This window comes from Triturus cristatus, chromosome 7 (assembly GCF_964204655.1).
Source record: "Triturus cristatus chromosome 7, aTriCri1.1, whole genome shotgun sequence".
Taxonomy (NCBI): Eukaryota; Metazoa; Chordata; class Amphibia; order Caudata; family Salamandridae; genus Triturus; species Triturus cristatus.
In genome coordinates, this window is record NC_140590.1 from 143,718,078 (window position 1) to 143,732,348 (window position 14,271).

Here is a 14,271-nt window from a genome sequence, read left to right on the forward strand (position 1 = left end):
TGTTGTTTGGGATTCTGGCACTGCCATGTTTGATCTGTTGAATGATTGGTTTTGTTACACTTACCAATCACCACACGAACCCTCACACCTGCATGTATTATTGGTGATGCATCCCTGGCCGGCCGTCTAGTTGCAGTAGGGAGGGGAGAGGAACAAACCTGTGGTCAGTCCCAATCTATACTCATGGCAGCTGAGCTAGCAATGGCACGTTTTTTCCTCCTGTCCTGGAATGTTAATGGATTGAGAGATAGGCGGGGGTAGCATTGCAATACATTAAGAGGCACTCCCTGGATGTGGTGCTCCTTCAGGAAACACACCTAGTGGGTACAACTTGTAAGGCCATGGACAGATGGGGGTACAAGATGCTCGCACACGTGGGTTACACTTCTGGGTCCAAAGGTGTGGGTACACTTTAAAAAAAATCACTGCCACTCACAACACATGGGAAGACACAAGTGATCACTACGTGGCTCTTAGTTGTACCTGGGAGGAGAGAACCTTGAATATAATTAGTGTATCTCCCACACCACAACAGAATGACACTGCACTCCCCTACTTGAGTTTATTATTGCTTAGCCTTCCTGAAGGGGAATTGTTCATGAGAGAAGACTTTAACTTGACCCTCAGTGATGTCAACGATCACTGGCCTCATAAGCAGGTGCCATCTATGCGCCGTCACTTGGCAGACTTCCTCACAGCTCTTGGACTTGTGGACACATGGAGTGCCCTTAACCCATCCAACCCACCGCTACACTTTTCGCTCGGGCGCATTGTAGTCTCTCCCGAATCTACTTTATAGTAACCTTGGCTTATGACCTACTCTACTTTCGCGAAGTCCAGCACTTGGCCAGAGGCATCTCTGATCACTCCCCTCTCTGGGTGGTTTATGGCCTCACTAATCCATCGGACAGTCGGGGATTACGCTCAACCCATAATACCTAAAAATTCCCAATATGAGAGAGGGCATTCTACAGGCCACTGGCCACTATTTTGCAGAAAATGAGACATCATTGGACTCAGCACAGACTTTATGGGACGTCTACAAGGTAGTGTTTAAGGGACAGGGTCTCTTGTTAATAATAGGACATAAGAAGGACAGAAGGGTGGGGTTAGGGGCACTGAAATGTGACATGTTGGCCCTGGAGGTGAAATTGATGTTTTCAGAACAAGTAGGAATCAAACATCAGCTGGCACTCAAACAGCGAGAATATAAGGATATGGTTACTAAAGCAGCCAGAGCCAGACACAGGGCGTCAATACATTGCATCTATGATGTGGGTGACAAAGCAGGAAAACTTGGTTGGACAAGAGGGAGCTACCAAGCCACTGTGTGTTAAGAATTCACACTGAAGGAGTGACATGGGCAACTGATCGATTGGAAATCGCTGAAGCCTTTGCCTCTTGTTATGCCCGTCTTTACTCCACCTCTCAAATCACTATGGCAGAGGAATCCCATGATCTACTGCCCAAAATAAAGCACCCCTTCCTCACGTTTGATGAAATGAACCTCATGGAGGGTGACCTTACTGAAAAAGTTGTCCAAGCCATATGTGAGCTAAAGTCTGGGAAGGCAGTTGGCCATAATATTAGGCCAGTAGAACTCTATTAACTCATGGTCAGAGATTTGCCCCGCACTTATTGGGGTTGGTCATAGATATCAGAGATGGGGAGTATTCCTGAGAGACCAGTGATTAGTTACGATAGTTGTTATACATAAAGAGGGCAAACGGCCGTTTGACTGTGCTTCGTATAGACAGATATCACTCCTAAAAGCCAAAGTCAAAATCCTGGCTAAACTCTTGGCTGTGCATTACAGGTAACAACAATGAGAGGGACCCCACTACACCAAGAGACAGGGTTCCAAATGTGATTCAATTATCAAAAGAAGATTCTCTTGGAGTACACACCCCACACATCAGTCATACAGTTCTCAAAACAAGCCGTTAAAGGGACCTGCACAGCACCTAATATTCATCACATTTATCAAAATTTAATATTTAGTCATATCAATTAATACATACACAATTTTAGAAAAAATTAATTAAAATCCGTAAAAACTAATAAAAACAACTTTTGTCCCAAATTGGGGGAAAAACACAAATACGAGACATGTACATTTGTCATTAACAAGGGTTATTTTGTAGGAATCCACACATGGTGCGTAATATTTCGAATTTCTTCAATATACAACACTATGTTCCACAAATTTAACAACAGTGAGTGTTGACACGTTTCGGTGGGCTACAAGTTTACAGCCACCTTCTTCAGAACAAATACAAACATATGATTCCTCATAATGATTAATTACAGCCATATTCTGTGTAATATCCAAGTATATAAGAAGTGAGATCATGTGCAGTCTGTTCTTAAGGATATTTAAACAGGTTATGATCCTTTACACTAACCGCTACGGCACCAATGAGAATCCTGTTCAAGTGCTCGTAGGTTGGAATATTAATAGGAAATGCTCTGCTGGTCAGTCTGAGCTTTATAAGAATGACAAAATTCTCCAGTTGTGTTACGAGGTACTCATTTATCATTCTGGGATGATAGTTCTAGAAGCTAAACAGCTTTCTAGTTCTCGGATGATGTTTTACGGCGTTGTGCGATCACCTAATCCATCCTTGCTACATCCAAGGTATCCATTGGCATCCATCTATTCAAGATGATGACGGCCTGTGGTGCATTAACCTGTTTATTTGCCTTAATAAAAAGATCTTTATGAAAAAAAAGTTGCTTGTATATTCATGTAAAATAAACTAATGTTTCTACTTACACAATGATCTTTGTTAAATGTTCTTATAAAACATCGTTTAGAATAATAGAGATGACGTTTTCCTGATGGAAAAATAGTTTTGGCTTCAGGAACGAGTGCTAAAATGTTTAAAATGAACATTGCAAGATATTCATGTAGTGGGATAGTGCTTAGGCATAATGCTGTTTTATTAAAGTTGTGGTCTGATTTCCTGAGTCCTGAAAATGCATTACTTTTGCTCACACCGTGGTGATTTTACAGTTTTAATGATTTAATACGCGAAAATGCTGTATATACTCACCTGATTTTGGGGATAGCCCAGAAGACTTTCTAATGCTATTAGGGCTGCTGTTCGTTTCACTACTGATGTTGCTGCTCAGTTGGGACTTAAAATTATTTTTACTCTGCACTTTATTCTGTATATCCTGTTTACTGAAAGCCTTCATGGCCTAGACGCTTGCATTTTGCATTCATGACCTCTGTACCATAACCATTGAATTTTGGAATACATTAAATTGATTCCACTTATCTAGAACTCAGATATTGAGTGAGCCCTTACTGAACTGACTGTATTTTTGATGCACCGGGAAGTGCCTAAACTGGTGGACACATTGTCCCATAAAATAGAGTTATAACACTGTCTACAGTCCACCTGCCTGTGTGTGTGCAGTTGAGGTAATATTTTGGGGTATAAAAATGTAGGGTTCCCGCACCCACACCAGTACTTCTAGAACATGCTTTTTTGTCCTTTTAATTCCCCTTTGACTTCCTATACTGGGGCAGTACCAGTGCCTGGGTTATTTGTACATAGGAGCAAGCCTGTCAATAAATAATTCTTTCAATTGTATTCTTTAAAAGGGAGCGATTGTCACAGCAAGTGGAAGTAATACTTTACATTGAGAAAGACACAAAGGAGGAAAATATTCAGTCTACAAGTATTTTCTTGCTAAATCAAATGTATTTACCTGAACTTCACCAAAGCCACTTATCCTATAGGGCAAACAGGAGATGTCTAGATAAGCAAGTGACTGTATGATAGGGCAGAGACAGCCAGTTGCATGTCAGACTTCACTGAGAAACTCTATGAAGGCAGTGACCTTGGGATACATATTAATAGTGCTTTAGTTCAGTGGTGTAGCAGGGTGCTTTGACCCCTGTGTGTGATCAAATACTATAAACAGCTAGTTGTGATCAATAAACAAGGAAGGACTACCCCGACACCATGGGAATTTACCCCTTGTATATTAGTTTTGTATTTTAAGTACAGTCAACTTGGTCTAGAAGAAGAAATATTGGTTATATCGAAAAATGTTTCAGAATGACCAAAACATTCAGTAAGCCATCTTCATCCATTGGTCTGTCATTGTGTCATTCACATTTTGGTTCCACCCACCATGCATACAGGTTAAGGCAAACAATCAACTCTCTCCAGGCACTGGGCCCCATCACCATAAGTAACAGAATTTCGCCCCTTAGCCTGTGCCTTCTCGTCAAAATAGTGAGGGAATGTAATGTGCCTCCGAGCACCGCTCGATTACATGTCGCTTCACCAATAAATACAGGAGTTGGGGCACTAGACCATGTGCCATGTCTGTCTCTTATTTCTGACTTTCCTACCATAGCAACAAAACTACTCGGGTGACTGAGCAGGCCTCCCACTGGACGTGCAATTGTCCAATTACAGCTATCCTATTCAGGATCACTGTCCCATGGTAGAACAAAGCTATGGCAGCATTCACAGGACGCATAAAGGTCAACATTTTAAAAGAGGAAAGTTGGAGATTTAAAAAATATATAATTGAGAGAATGTATTTCCCCCATTGACTTATATTAAAGCTGCAGCAACTTAAAATAAAGCCATTTCCGTCTTTAGAAATCTGAAGTCCCGCACCTGAATTGGGTGTACTGGCAGGGATTAGGAGGTTTGGTTTCCCTTTTAGATGCAGCAGGTGCCTCATAGGGCATTACTCAGGAATACTCATGAGTACCTTTACAAGAGAGTATGTAGCCTAACGGCTAGAGCAGTCGACCTCGAAGCTGGGGAACCGGGTTGAGGTCTCAGCAGGAACGCTCCAAATCCTGTGATTCTTGGCAAATCACTTAATATCCCTGTGTGTAACTAAATGAATGTGTCCATCTGTAATGCAACTGTTGTCATGTAAAGCACTCTGATACCTTCGGGTCGAGTTCGCGCCATATAAAACTCCAAAATAGAAATAAAAATAACGCTTGCCTCCTGAGGCGCTTCATTACTTGTGGACCCTGCTGCTGCTCTGCCGTGCCCTTGCCCAGATAGCCAGATGCCAAGCGCAACTTTTGTTATTGAGTCTCTGCAGTGTGTCCTCTTGTGCCCACAGCCTGTTACTGCACTCATTTAGCTTTAAGATCTGAGTAAATCATCTATCTCTGATGGAACAGCCTGCATACATACCCAATGCTGCCACATATGGCAGGTGCTGACAGTGTCTACTCTAGTGGGGAAACAAACAAGTCACTTTACAACAAGTATATGCCAAGTTAGAAATACTCTCTTGTGCAGCAGACACTGAAAGCACACATTCCACTCTCTGGTGTAGACTATTCTACAATCTGGACAGACCGATTAAACAATTACTTTGTGGCCATGAGAGAGATTGACCCCAAGGTCAAATGCTCTTTCTTGCTGTATTATTTGGGTGAGAAAATCCACAAACATTTCCTCAACCTGCCAAACACTGGCATGACATCGACTACAAAGCAGTAGTTGCTGCTCACAGAGCACACTTTAACCTACAATTTAATGCAAATTATGAGAGTTTGTGCTTTGGCAGGCCAAGCCACAGAAGGGATAATACATTGACAACTTGTATACATGACTGAGTGAGGGAGTTGGCCAGCACCTGCACTGACAACAATATCCAGGTAGGCTGCACTGAAATCCTCCAGCCCAGCCAACACTTGGTTGACCAACTAAGTGTTGGAATCTGGAAGGTGGCAGGGGCGTTCTACAACCCAAAGGGAATCGCACAGAACTACGATAGATTAGCGCACATTTAATTAAAGGATGCAGGTCCTCCATTTCTCCATTTTCTAGAACCTGCTTCCTCATCCTCCACAGATGGCCCTGAGTGACATCCTTACAATGGACTGGTACCATCAACTGTCCAATTCTGTGCAGCCCTAATGGAATCTGCATTTTCTCGTGTGATAGTAAAAGAGGAGGAAAATCCTCCCTGACTCGTCAAGACAGAAGCATTGGAGGCTGTTTTAACCAGAAGCGTAACTAAACATGAAGGGGCTTCCCTGCAAAGAACACGGAGGGCCAATATGCCACCCCTCGCCCCCCCAACAAAGTCAGGAACTCTTAGACCTCGGGCCATTACAGTGCTGGACTGCCCCTGACGCACCACTGGGGCTAATGTTACACCACTGGTTTGAACCAGAACCTATGACAGGGGTAACCTCAGGAGGTGTAGCGACCAAGGCAAACCCATGACATTGAGTATTTTGGATGAGAAAATCACCCGGCAAATGACTGACAAGCACTAGGCAAAACCTTCATTCTGTGAAAGACCTAAGCACTTCACTAAGATGTGTCAAGGAGACCAAGGAATCCACCCTCCCAGGAGTGGAAATTCCATATTTGCTTGTAGGAAATTGGGTTATTAGTTGCAAGGGTAAAGCACCCACCTCAATTAATAATCACAATCCTTGTCAGGGTGAACCACAAAAGTCACTAAATAATCCTGAGCTCAGCACCTCGGTATCTACAGCACAGAACACACATGCTTATTTTAAAGGCAATGTGTAAAGTATTTATTCAGTATTATAACAGTAATAAAGTGGAAATGCAAAACAATAAAAAAAACAAAATGAATTAAAAATACAGAGTAAAATTTTATAAACAGAACAGAGATATGAGTTTTTCAAGTTTTTCAAGTTTTAAGTAGAAATAGCTTTAAGAGACACAGCGTGCCAATGATAATCAATAGTCTCAGTAGATTCATCCAATTAATCAATCAGGGTTTATAAAACACGACTTCTCACACGTGAGAGTCTGAAGGCACTGGGGAGGATGCTGCTTATCCATCTGGTGCTGGGGTTCAGTCAAAGAGCCAGGTCTTGAGATCCTTCCTCAATTGGGTCAACAACGGAGATTGTCTGAGGTGGAGAGGCAGGGTGTTCCAGGTCTTGGCAGTGAGGTAGGAGAAGGATCTTCCTCTGTCTCTGGTCTTGTGGATCCGTGGGACGGTAGCCAGGGCCAGTTGGGTGGAGCAAAGTTATCTGGCGGGTACGTGAATAAGCGGTGGTGGTTCAGATTTGCTGGTCCTGCATCATTATAGGCATGCGTGAGGAGCTTGAAGGCAATTCTTTTGTTGACTGGGAGCCAGTGGAGTCTGGCTGTGGCGTTCTGAACATTCTGCAGTTTCCTGAAGACCTTCTGGATGACGCAGGCATAGAGTGTGTTGCCATGGATGAGTATGCTGCTGACGAGTGTATGATGACCGTCTTTCTGGATTGGGTGGGGATCCATCTGAATGTCTTTCAAAGCAGAAGGAGTGTGTGGTAGCATGATGAGGATATGGTGTTGATCTCACGGGTCATTCTGAGCAAGGAGTCCACTATGATGCCTAGGTTACGTGCGTGGTCCACGGGAGTGGGAGGGTTCCCATAGCGGCAGGACTCCAGGGGTCATTCTACAATGTGGGGGTGGATCCTAGGATGAGTACTTCTGTCTTGTCCGAGTTGAGTTTGAGGCAGCTGTTTTCCATCCAGGTGGCAACGGCTTTCATCCTGTTGTAGAAGTTGAATTTGGCGGCTGTGGGTTCGATGGTGAGCGAGAGGATCAGCTGGATGTCGTCGGCGTAAGAGACGATGATGAGTTTGTGGTTCCTAGCGGTGGCAGCCATGTAGATGTTGAAGAGGTTGGGGCGCAGATAGGAGCCCTGTGGTATTCCACAGCTGATCTCTGTGGGTTTTGAGAGGAAGGGACGTAGTCTAACTTACTGTGTTTAGCCGGTGAGGATGGAGTGGATCCAGTCCAGGGTCTTGTTGCGGATGCCGGTGTAGTGGAGTCTCGTGATTAGGGAGCACTGGATGATGGTATCGAAGGCAGCTGAGAGGTCCAGAAGGGCTGCGGTTTTGCCCCAGGTGAGGATGCAGCGGATGTTGTTGATGGCTGAGGAGAGTGGTCTTGGTGCTGTGGTTGCTTGGGAAGCCGGATTGGTAGACGTCCAGGACGTGGTTTGCATCGATGACTTTGGAGAGTTGGGCGTTGCTGGCCTTCTCAATGAACTTGGATGGGAAAGGAGCAGAGAGATGGGTCTGAAGTTCTTGAGATTTGTTGGGCCGGCGGATGGATTCTTCAGTAGGGGGTTGACCTCTGCGTGTTTCCAGTTGTCAGGGAAGGTGTCAGTCTTGATGGAGCAGTTGATGGTGTGGAGAAACTTGGGTCAATGAAAAAGGCTGCTCTCTGGAAGATGTGATGTGGGCAAGGGTCCAAGGGGGCTCCGAATGGATGCGCCTCATGGTCTTTAGTGTGTTGTCTGAGGTGAGCGGGGTCCAGTTGCGTAAGATCTGTTGGGGTGTGACACAGTTGGGTGCGGTGGTGTCGGCTGTGGTGTCGAAACTGTTGTAGATCTGCCTGTTCTTCTGATGGAAGAAGGTGCCAAGTTTGTTGCAGATGTCTTGGGAGGGTGGGACGTCTGTGGTCTTGCTGTTAGACCGGGCAAACTCCTTGACGATGGCAAATAGTTCTTTGTTGCTGTGTGCATTGGCATTTATTCTGACTTGGAGGGCCGTCTTCTTTGTGGTTTTGAGGAGGTGGTGGTGTGTGGTGATGGGGCTTTTGAAGGTGCGTGGGTTTCTGGGGTTTTGTTGTTCCTCCATCATTGTGAGTAGAACAGGATCTAGGCACAATTTGACGCTGATCTCGATCTAGCATGGGTAGGATACACTAAGGTTCATCCTGGTCAAAGATATTGCCTTTTGACTTTAGTCTGGTAAATCCTAATCAACCGCAAGATTACACTTCTAAATCCCTGCAGGACCTCAGGGGTGGCACTTAGAGGCACATAGGGTGGCAGGCAGAAGGCAAAATGAGGGTCCATACCAGGACCAGCTGCCACTGGTCCGCTGGGCAGTTGCAGGAAAAGGACTCTTGTAGCATGTTGTGTCCTTTTAGCTTTAAAAGGAGATCAGTCTTTTGACCATTGGCGTCCACTGCTTTGTCCTGGGTACAAGAGAGAGTCCTCAGAGGCTCTTCTTATGTTGCAGACAGCAGGTCTAGTCCTCTTCTTATCTTTCACAGGTTCAGCAATGTTTTGGATTGGCAGCCCGGAGCTGTCACAATCATGCCTGACACGAGCTAGCAGATGAGAACGACCCCTGGGATGCCCTAACCAATTGGTTAAAGGTTCCTGGGGCTAACCCTCCCCACTTTGGACATTTTCAAGATGGCTGAAGTATTCAGCCACACTAAATCCGGTCTCTGTCGGCTGGGTGTGTGTGCTTGGGTTGTGTACTATGGTAATCCTAGTGTTCTCCCACAATCCAAAGGGAGCAAAACAAGACTGCAACAACCAGAATCCTTTAGACTGTCACAGAGACGTTTAGGATTGTAAACAATGTCAGTAATGACCTGGATGGAGGTGGTCAGCCTATTCCCTTTATCAATTCATCAGAATCCATTGAAGCAACTATAAGTGACAGCTACCATTTCCAACGTGGAAGATGTGTTCTACCATTTTAAAATGGCTGTGGCCATAAAAGGAAGCTAGATTGCTGGAAGTACTTCCAGGAACTGGGTCTCCCAGGTCTTCAGAATTGTAAACACAATCATTGACTTTTTTGGGAGATGCAAAATTTTTCTTTTTGGTTCTCTCTATCGAGTACCATTGAATTGGGTAACAATAAACATCTGTAATTCAGCACCAAGATGCCTCCGGGTGAACGTGCGCTTTACAAATACACGTTATTTTATGTTATGTCTACATAAATTGTACATCCTCACCGCATACATAAGCTCTTTTCTCAACACAAAGTTGTGCACCGTCAACATTTCATCACATTGAGAGAAGAGCATCTGCATCAAAATGTGTTGGGCTTAGTTACCTATTAGATCACTATGTTCTGCAAACCCCTTTTACGTCCACTGATTCCAAAGTGGACGAAAGGTCAAACAGCTATCTGGGCTGTTATGGAGCTTATACGCAATCTCCATTTGAGCTTTTCCTTTTAACCGAGCATCCTTTTCGAATGATGATTTGCACATATTCTCACTAACTTAGTAAACACATGCATTTATTTCTGGTAAACATTGTTGTCCTGTTGTCTGTACTTTCAGTTCCAGGGTGACACATATTAAGAACACAATGCTTGTTTTATTTTCTGGGCTCGTAGGAGACATCTCTTCTGCTTCAGACTAACTAATGATATTGCTCGGTGCTTCTGGTACAGGTTGATAAATCCCATATTTTGTTACTTAAATAGCATCCATGTTGAAGCCGGTGACAAGTGCATCACTTCACCGTGGAGTCTCCAGGGAAACTGCAGTCACCGACCTTCATCCCGAGAAGGTAGATAACCTACTCACTCAGACGGGGGGCATTTGTTAATGCACAGACATCAGCTTCTTGACACATTGTCCCAGGTATGGGATTAGATCATTCCAATAGGTCTGGCCGAAGGGTAGTCTCAATACGCTATCTTTACTATAAAGGTATTAGCGATAGATAGGAGTAACCTAAGTAATATTATGAACAATTAGCATGGTTGAATCGTTTGTGTTTTTTACCATTCTAATAATGCTTAAAACAATGATGTGTCTCATCTTTCTAATAATTGCAGTTCATGTTTTAATTACAAAGATTAGAGCTTTTTAAAAGACATTCGAAAATGCATTCTTACATCTTTTTTTGTGGCACCGTGGGCATGTAAAAGTGACAACCGAAAGGGTTAGATCTGTCCCCATGAATCCCTTGGGATTCTGAGTGATCATTGTTAGACCTGACAGTCTAAGGTTGGTCTTCACCCAAACTTTTTGCCGGCTTCCCTCCAAGTTTGCTGGATTTTTGCTTCTGTTGGCCTTAGGGCCCTGTGCACTTTACCACTGCTAACCCCTTCTAAGGTGCTCGTGCTCAAACTCCCAAACCTAGTTTGATTGGCATACCCATTATTGGTATATTTAGTTGGCATATTTAATTTATCTATAATTCCATGGTAGGGTACACTACATGTGCCCAGGGCCTGTAAATTCAATGCTACTAGTGGGCCTGCAGCACAGATAGTGCCACTCATTTAATTAGCCATTTAAACATGTCTCAGGCCTACCATAGCAGGGCCTGTGTGTACAGTTTTAAGCTATCATCTTGACCTGGCAAGATAAAGCTCTTGCCAGGCCCAAACCTCAATATGAAATCATATAAGTCACCCCTAGTGTAGGCCCTGGACAGCCTTTAGGGCAAGGTGCAATGTATTTAAAAAGTAGGGCATGTGTATTTAGGTTTTACATGTCCTGGTAGTGAAAAACTCCTAAATTCATTTTACACCACTGCAAGGCCTATATCTCCCATAGAATAACATTGGGATTACCTTATTACATTTCATAAGCGCAGTTTCCAAATGGAATTATATAATTGGTTTGTGTGTGGTGTTTCTGCAATCCTAATTTAAAATACTAATTTATATTGAAGTCGGATGTTAAATTACAATTCTGAAAATACCACTTTTAAAAATGTGGGATTTTCTTTCCTTAGCAATTTGGTGCCTGCAGCCTGTTTCTGGTCACATGACTGAGGGTAGTTGGCTGTTGGCTTTGAGGATTCCACCTAGACAGCCACACACAAGGGGACCTTATGTGTGTGTGTGTGGGCTGTCCTGACAGGATAGGAGGGAGGAGCTGGGCCCAACCTCACTCACTTATCGTGGAGCCAGGGCTGACAGGGCAGGAATTCTGCACACTTCAAAGGCTTGTCTTTGAAGTTCCCCATTTCAAAAGCACTAATGGGGATAAGTACTGGACCTCAGAGATGCCACCACTTCAGTGCCCTTCTGGACCTGTGGATACTCTGCCAGGAAAAAGGACTGAGGTGCAACTGAATGAATGTCACTCTTATGGACTGCTGCTCTTGAATAACTGCTGCCCTGTTGAGCCGACCTGCTAACCTCCTTGCCTGGATGAGAAAGACTGGACCTGCATCCGTTGACCACAGAGTGACTCCAAGAGATAGTTTGCTTGCCCCTTGATCTGAAGCCTCAGGCACATGACAGGCTTCCAACAACTTTGCATCTGCATCTGGACTCTGCCAGCTGTGAGTGTACCCTGTCAAGTGGTACATTCCCAATCCCATACCCTTGGAGGTGAGCCTAAGGTGCTTACCAGAAGAACCGATGCATCACCTTGGCTGAGTGGTGCATCCTCGATCAGAACCGACACATCGCCGCTGCTGCGTGGATTAGGCCTAGCACAGAAGGTCTGCACTGCCCTCGCCATCTTTGGAACGGATGCATCAATGACGGCGTGGCACATCTCTGACACAGGTTCTCACTTCTCTCGACTGCAGCTTGACTCCGCCGCAGCCTTACAGCTCTTCAGAACCGACACATTGGCAGCTGCTAGCCGCATCCTTGAAGCCCCGACTTCACATTGAAAGCCCACTTATCGGGATCCTTGACAACAACACAACAGGACATCATACTGCAGCCTTGTTGCAACCCGAAACGGATGCATCGCTTTGACTGATCAAGGCTTCTCCACCTTGAATCTATGCAATGCTACGCAATCAGGATTTAAGGTGCTTTGTTCAGCAAGCCTAATTGGGTCCCTGTAGCTGCCCACCGCTCCATCACGGTTGACCTGAGTTTGTGACTTTGTCGCAGTCCAGCATGACCAAATATCCCTTGTTAGGTCTTTGTGCTCTAAATTGCTACTTTTTCACTACCGTTAATCATTTTGCATCTCCTTAAATATCTGCTTCTATCTGGGTACACAGAGGTTCAGATAGGGACAGTGCACCTGTACTGTACTTTTGGCCGTGGTATTTGTGAGATTTACAGCTACACAATTACCTGTTATTAGTAGTATATGCAACTTCATAAATCTTTGTCTGTGCATGCATGCAGATATTAAAAACATGCCAGGTGAGCAATCGAGCAGTTCTAGAAAACTGACCCTGAAACATTTAATATGCTGATATTATAAACACCACTCAGAATCCACAAATCCAAAACACTGACATGAGATTGTGAAAGCATGTCAGAAGTCTTACCAGTGACGTTAAGAAATAGAAACGGCTCTTTTGACATCCACTTGTTGGTGATGCCTTCTTCCAGCCTGACTCCATAATGGCCGCTGTCATTCACCCGTACTTCCTGTATAAGCAGTGTGCAGTCATGTGTTACATCCCCAAGGAACCTAACGCGGTCCCCGAAGGACTCTGCGCTGGTTTGTTCATCTCTCCAGTGGGTATACACTATAGTTCCTTCCCATTTCTTTTCTTTTTCATTATAGACTGGATCCTTGTACCAGGTCAGGTTACTCAGTTGCTTCCCACGTCCAAAAAGATTCGAAACATATTCACATTTCAGCAAAGCACAAGCCCCATCCCAGGCATTCACGGGTGTAGGAAACTTGACTTTCCTGACAACTGTGGTGCAAGTACAGCCTGCAAAATAAAACAAGGAATGTTTAGTAATCATCTGACTCATTGACCCTGCAGTGATGTCCAAGCATGCTTATGTTAAAAACTGATACGTCTGTGTAAGTACAAATCAAATAGCACAACCTTGCTGTGTGTACTTTTGATGGACAAGATGAGCACCAACATTACTCATGTATGTCAAACTTGTCATACAGACTCATTGAATGGTTTATCATTTAACACTGGAAAGGATTTTAGGCAAATCCTGGGAATGGGTTCACTGAGGATATTTGTGGTTCATGTACTAACCTCTCATCAGCTGAGGTATGGGAACGAAGGGGAAATGCCTCTTCTGGATACAGGGGGTAGAAGTTGAGAGGTATCACAATCCTTGTGCATAGAGAAGGGAAATCAGTGCCCCACTCACACGAAGGGTATAGGAATGGGAAATGTCATGAATCCGGGAAAGATTTAGATTGGAAAACTTCATGAAAATCACATGTTTGTGTACCTATACACACATCGCAAGGTCTCTCTGGAAGGCCAGGAGATTTTAGAAAGAGTCGGCCAGTTATGAAAAGACTAACATGATCCAAGCGGACCATTCTATTGGTTGGGAATGGGTTCAGGATAGTGGAGGGGCAACAGTCCAGATTTCAGATGTTACTGACATTGGGCACTATGGTATGTTTAGAGCCTGGATTTGGCACATACTCCTCTCAGGGGACCATGCTGTGGGGCGTACCGTGTGTATGCTGAGGGTGGTCCTCTGTGAGTGTGGAGCCGCTGATCTGGAGTTGCCAACATTCCCAGTCCTCAAGATATCGAAATCTGAAGCGACCTGTTAAGCTCAGACCCACAGGTATGAAATGTGCTATTTTAGTACTGTAAGACCTT

The 14,271-nt window shown here is 44.4% G+C and overlaps 1 protein-coding gene across 2 annotated transcripts in view; it reads right to left on the minus strand.

The window, feature by feature from the left end:
- The window catches only part of LOC146809060 (B-cell receptor CD22-like), a 500,036-nt gene that overhangs the window by 336,631 nt on the left and 149,134 nt on the right, over positions 1 to 14,271 (minus strand). For both annotated transcript variants that reach the window (XM_085615862.1, XM_085615861.1), the window contains exon 3: positions 13,003 to 13,398. In XM_085615862.1, the coding sequence (XP_085471988.1) occupies positions 13,003 to 13,398 (396 nt within the window). The remainder of the gene's footprint in view (positions 1 to 13,002; positions 13,399 to 14,271) is intronic.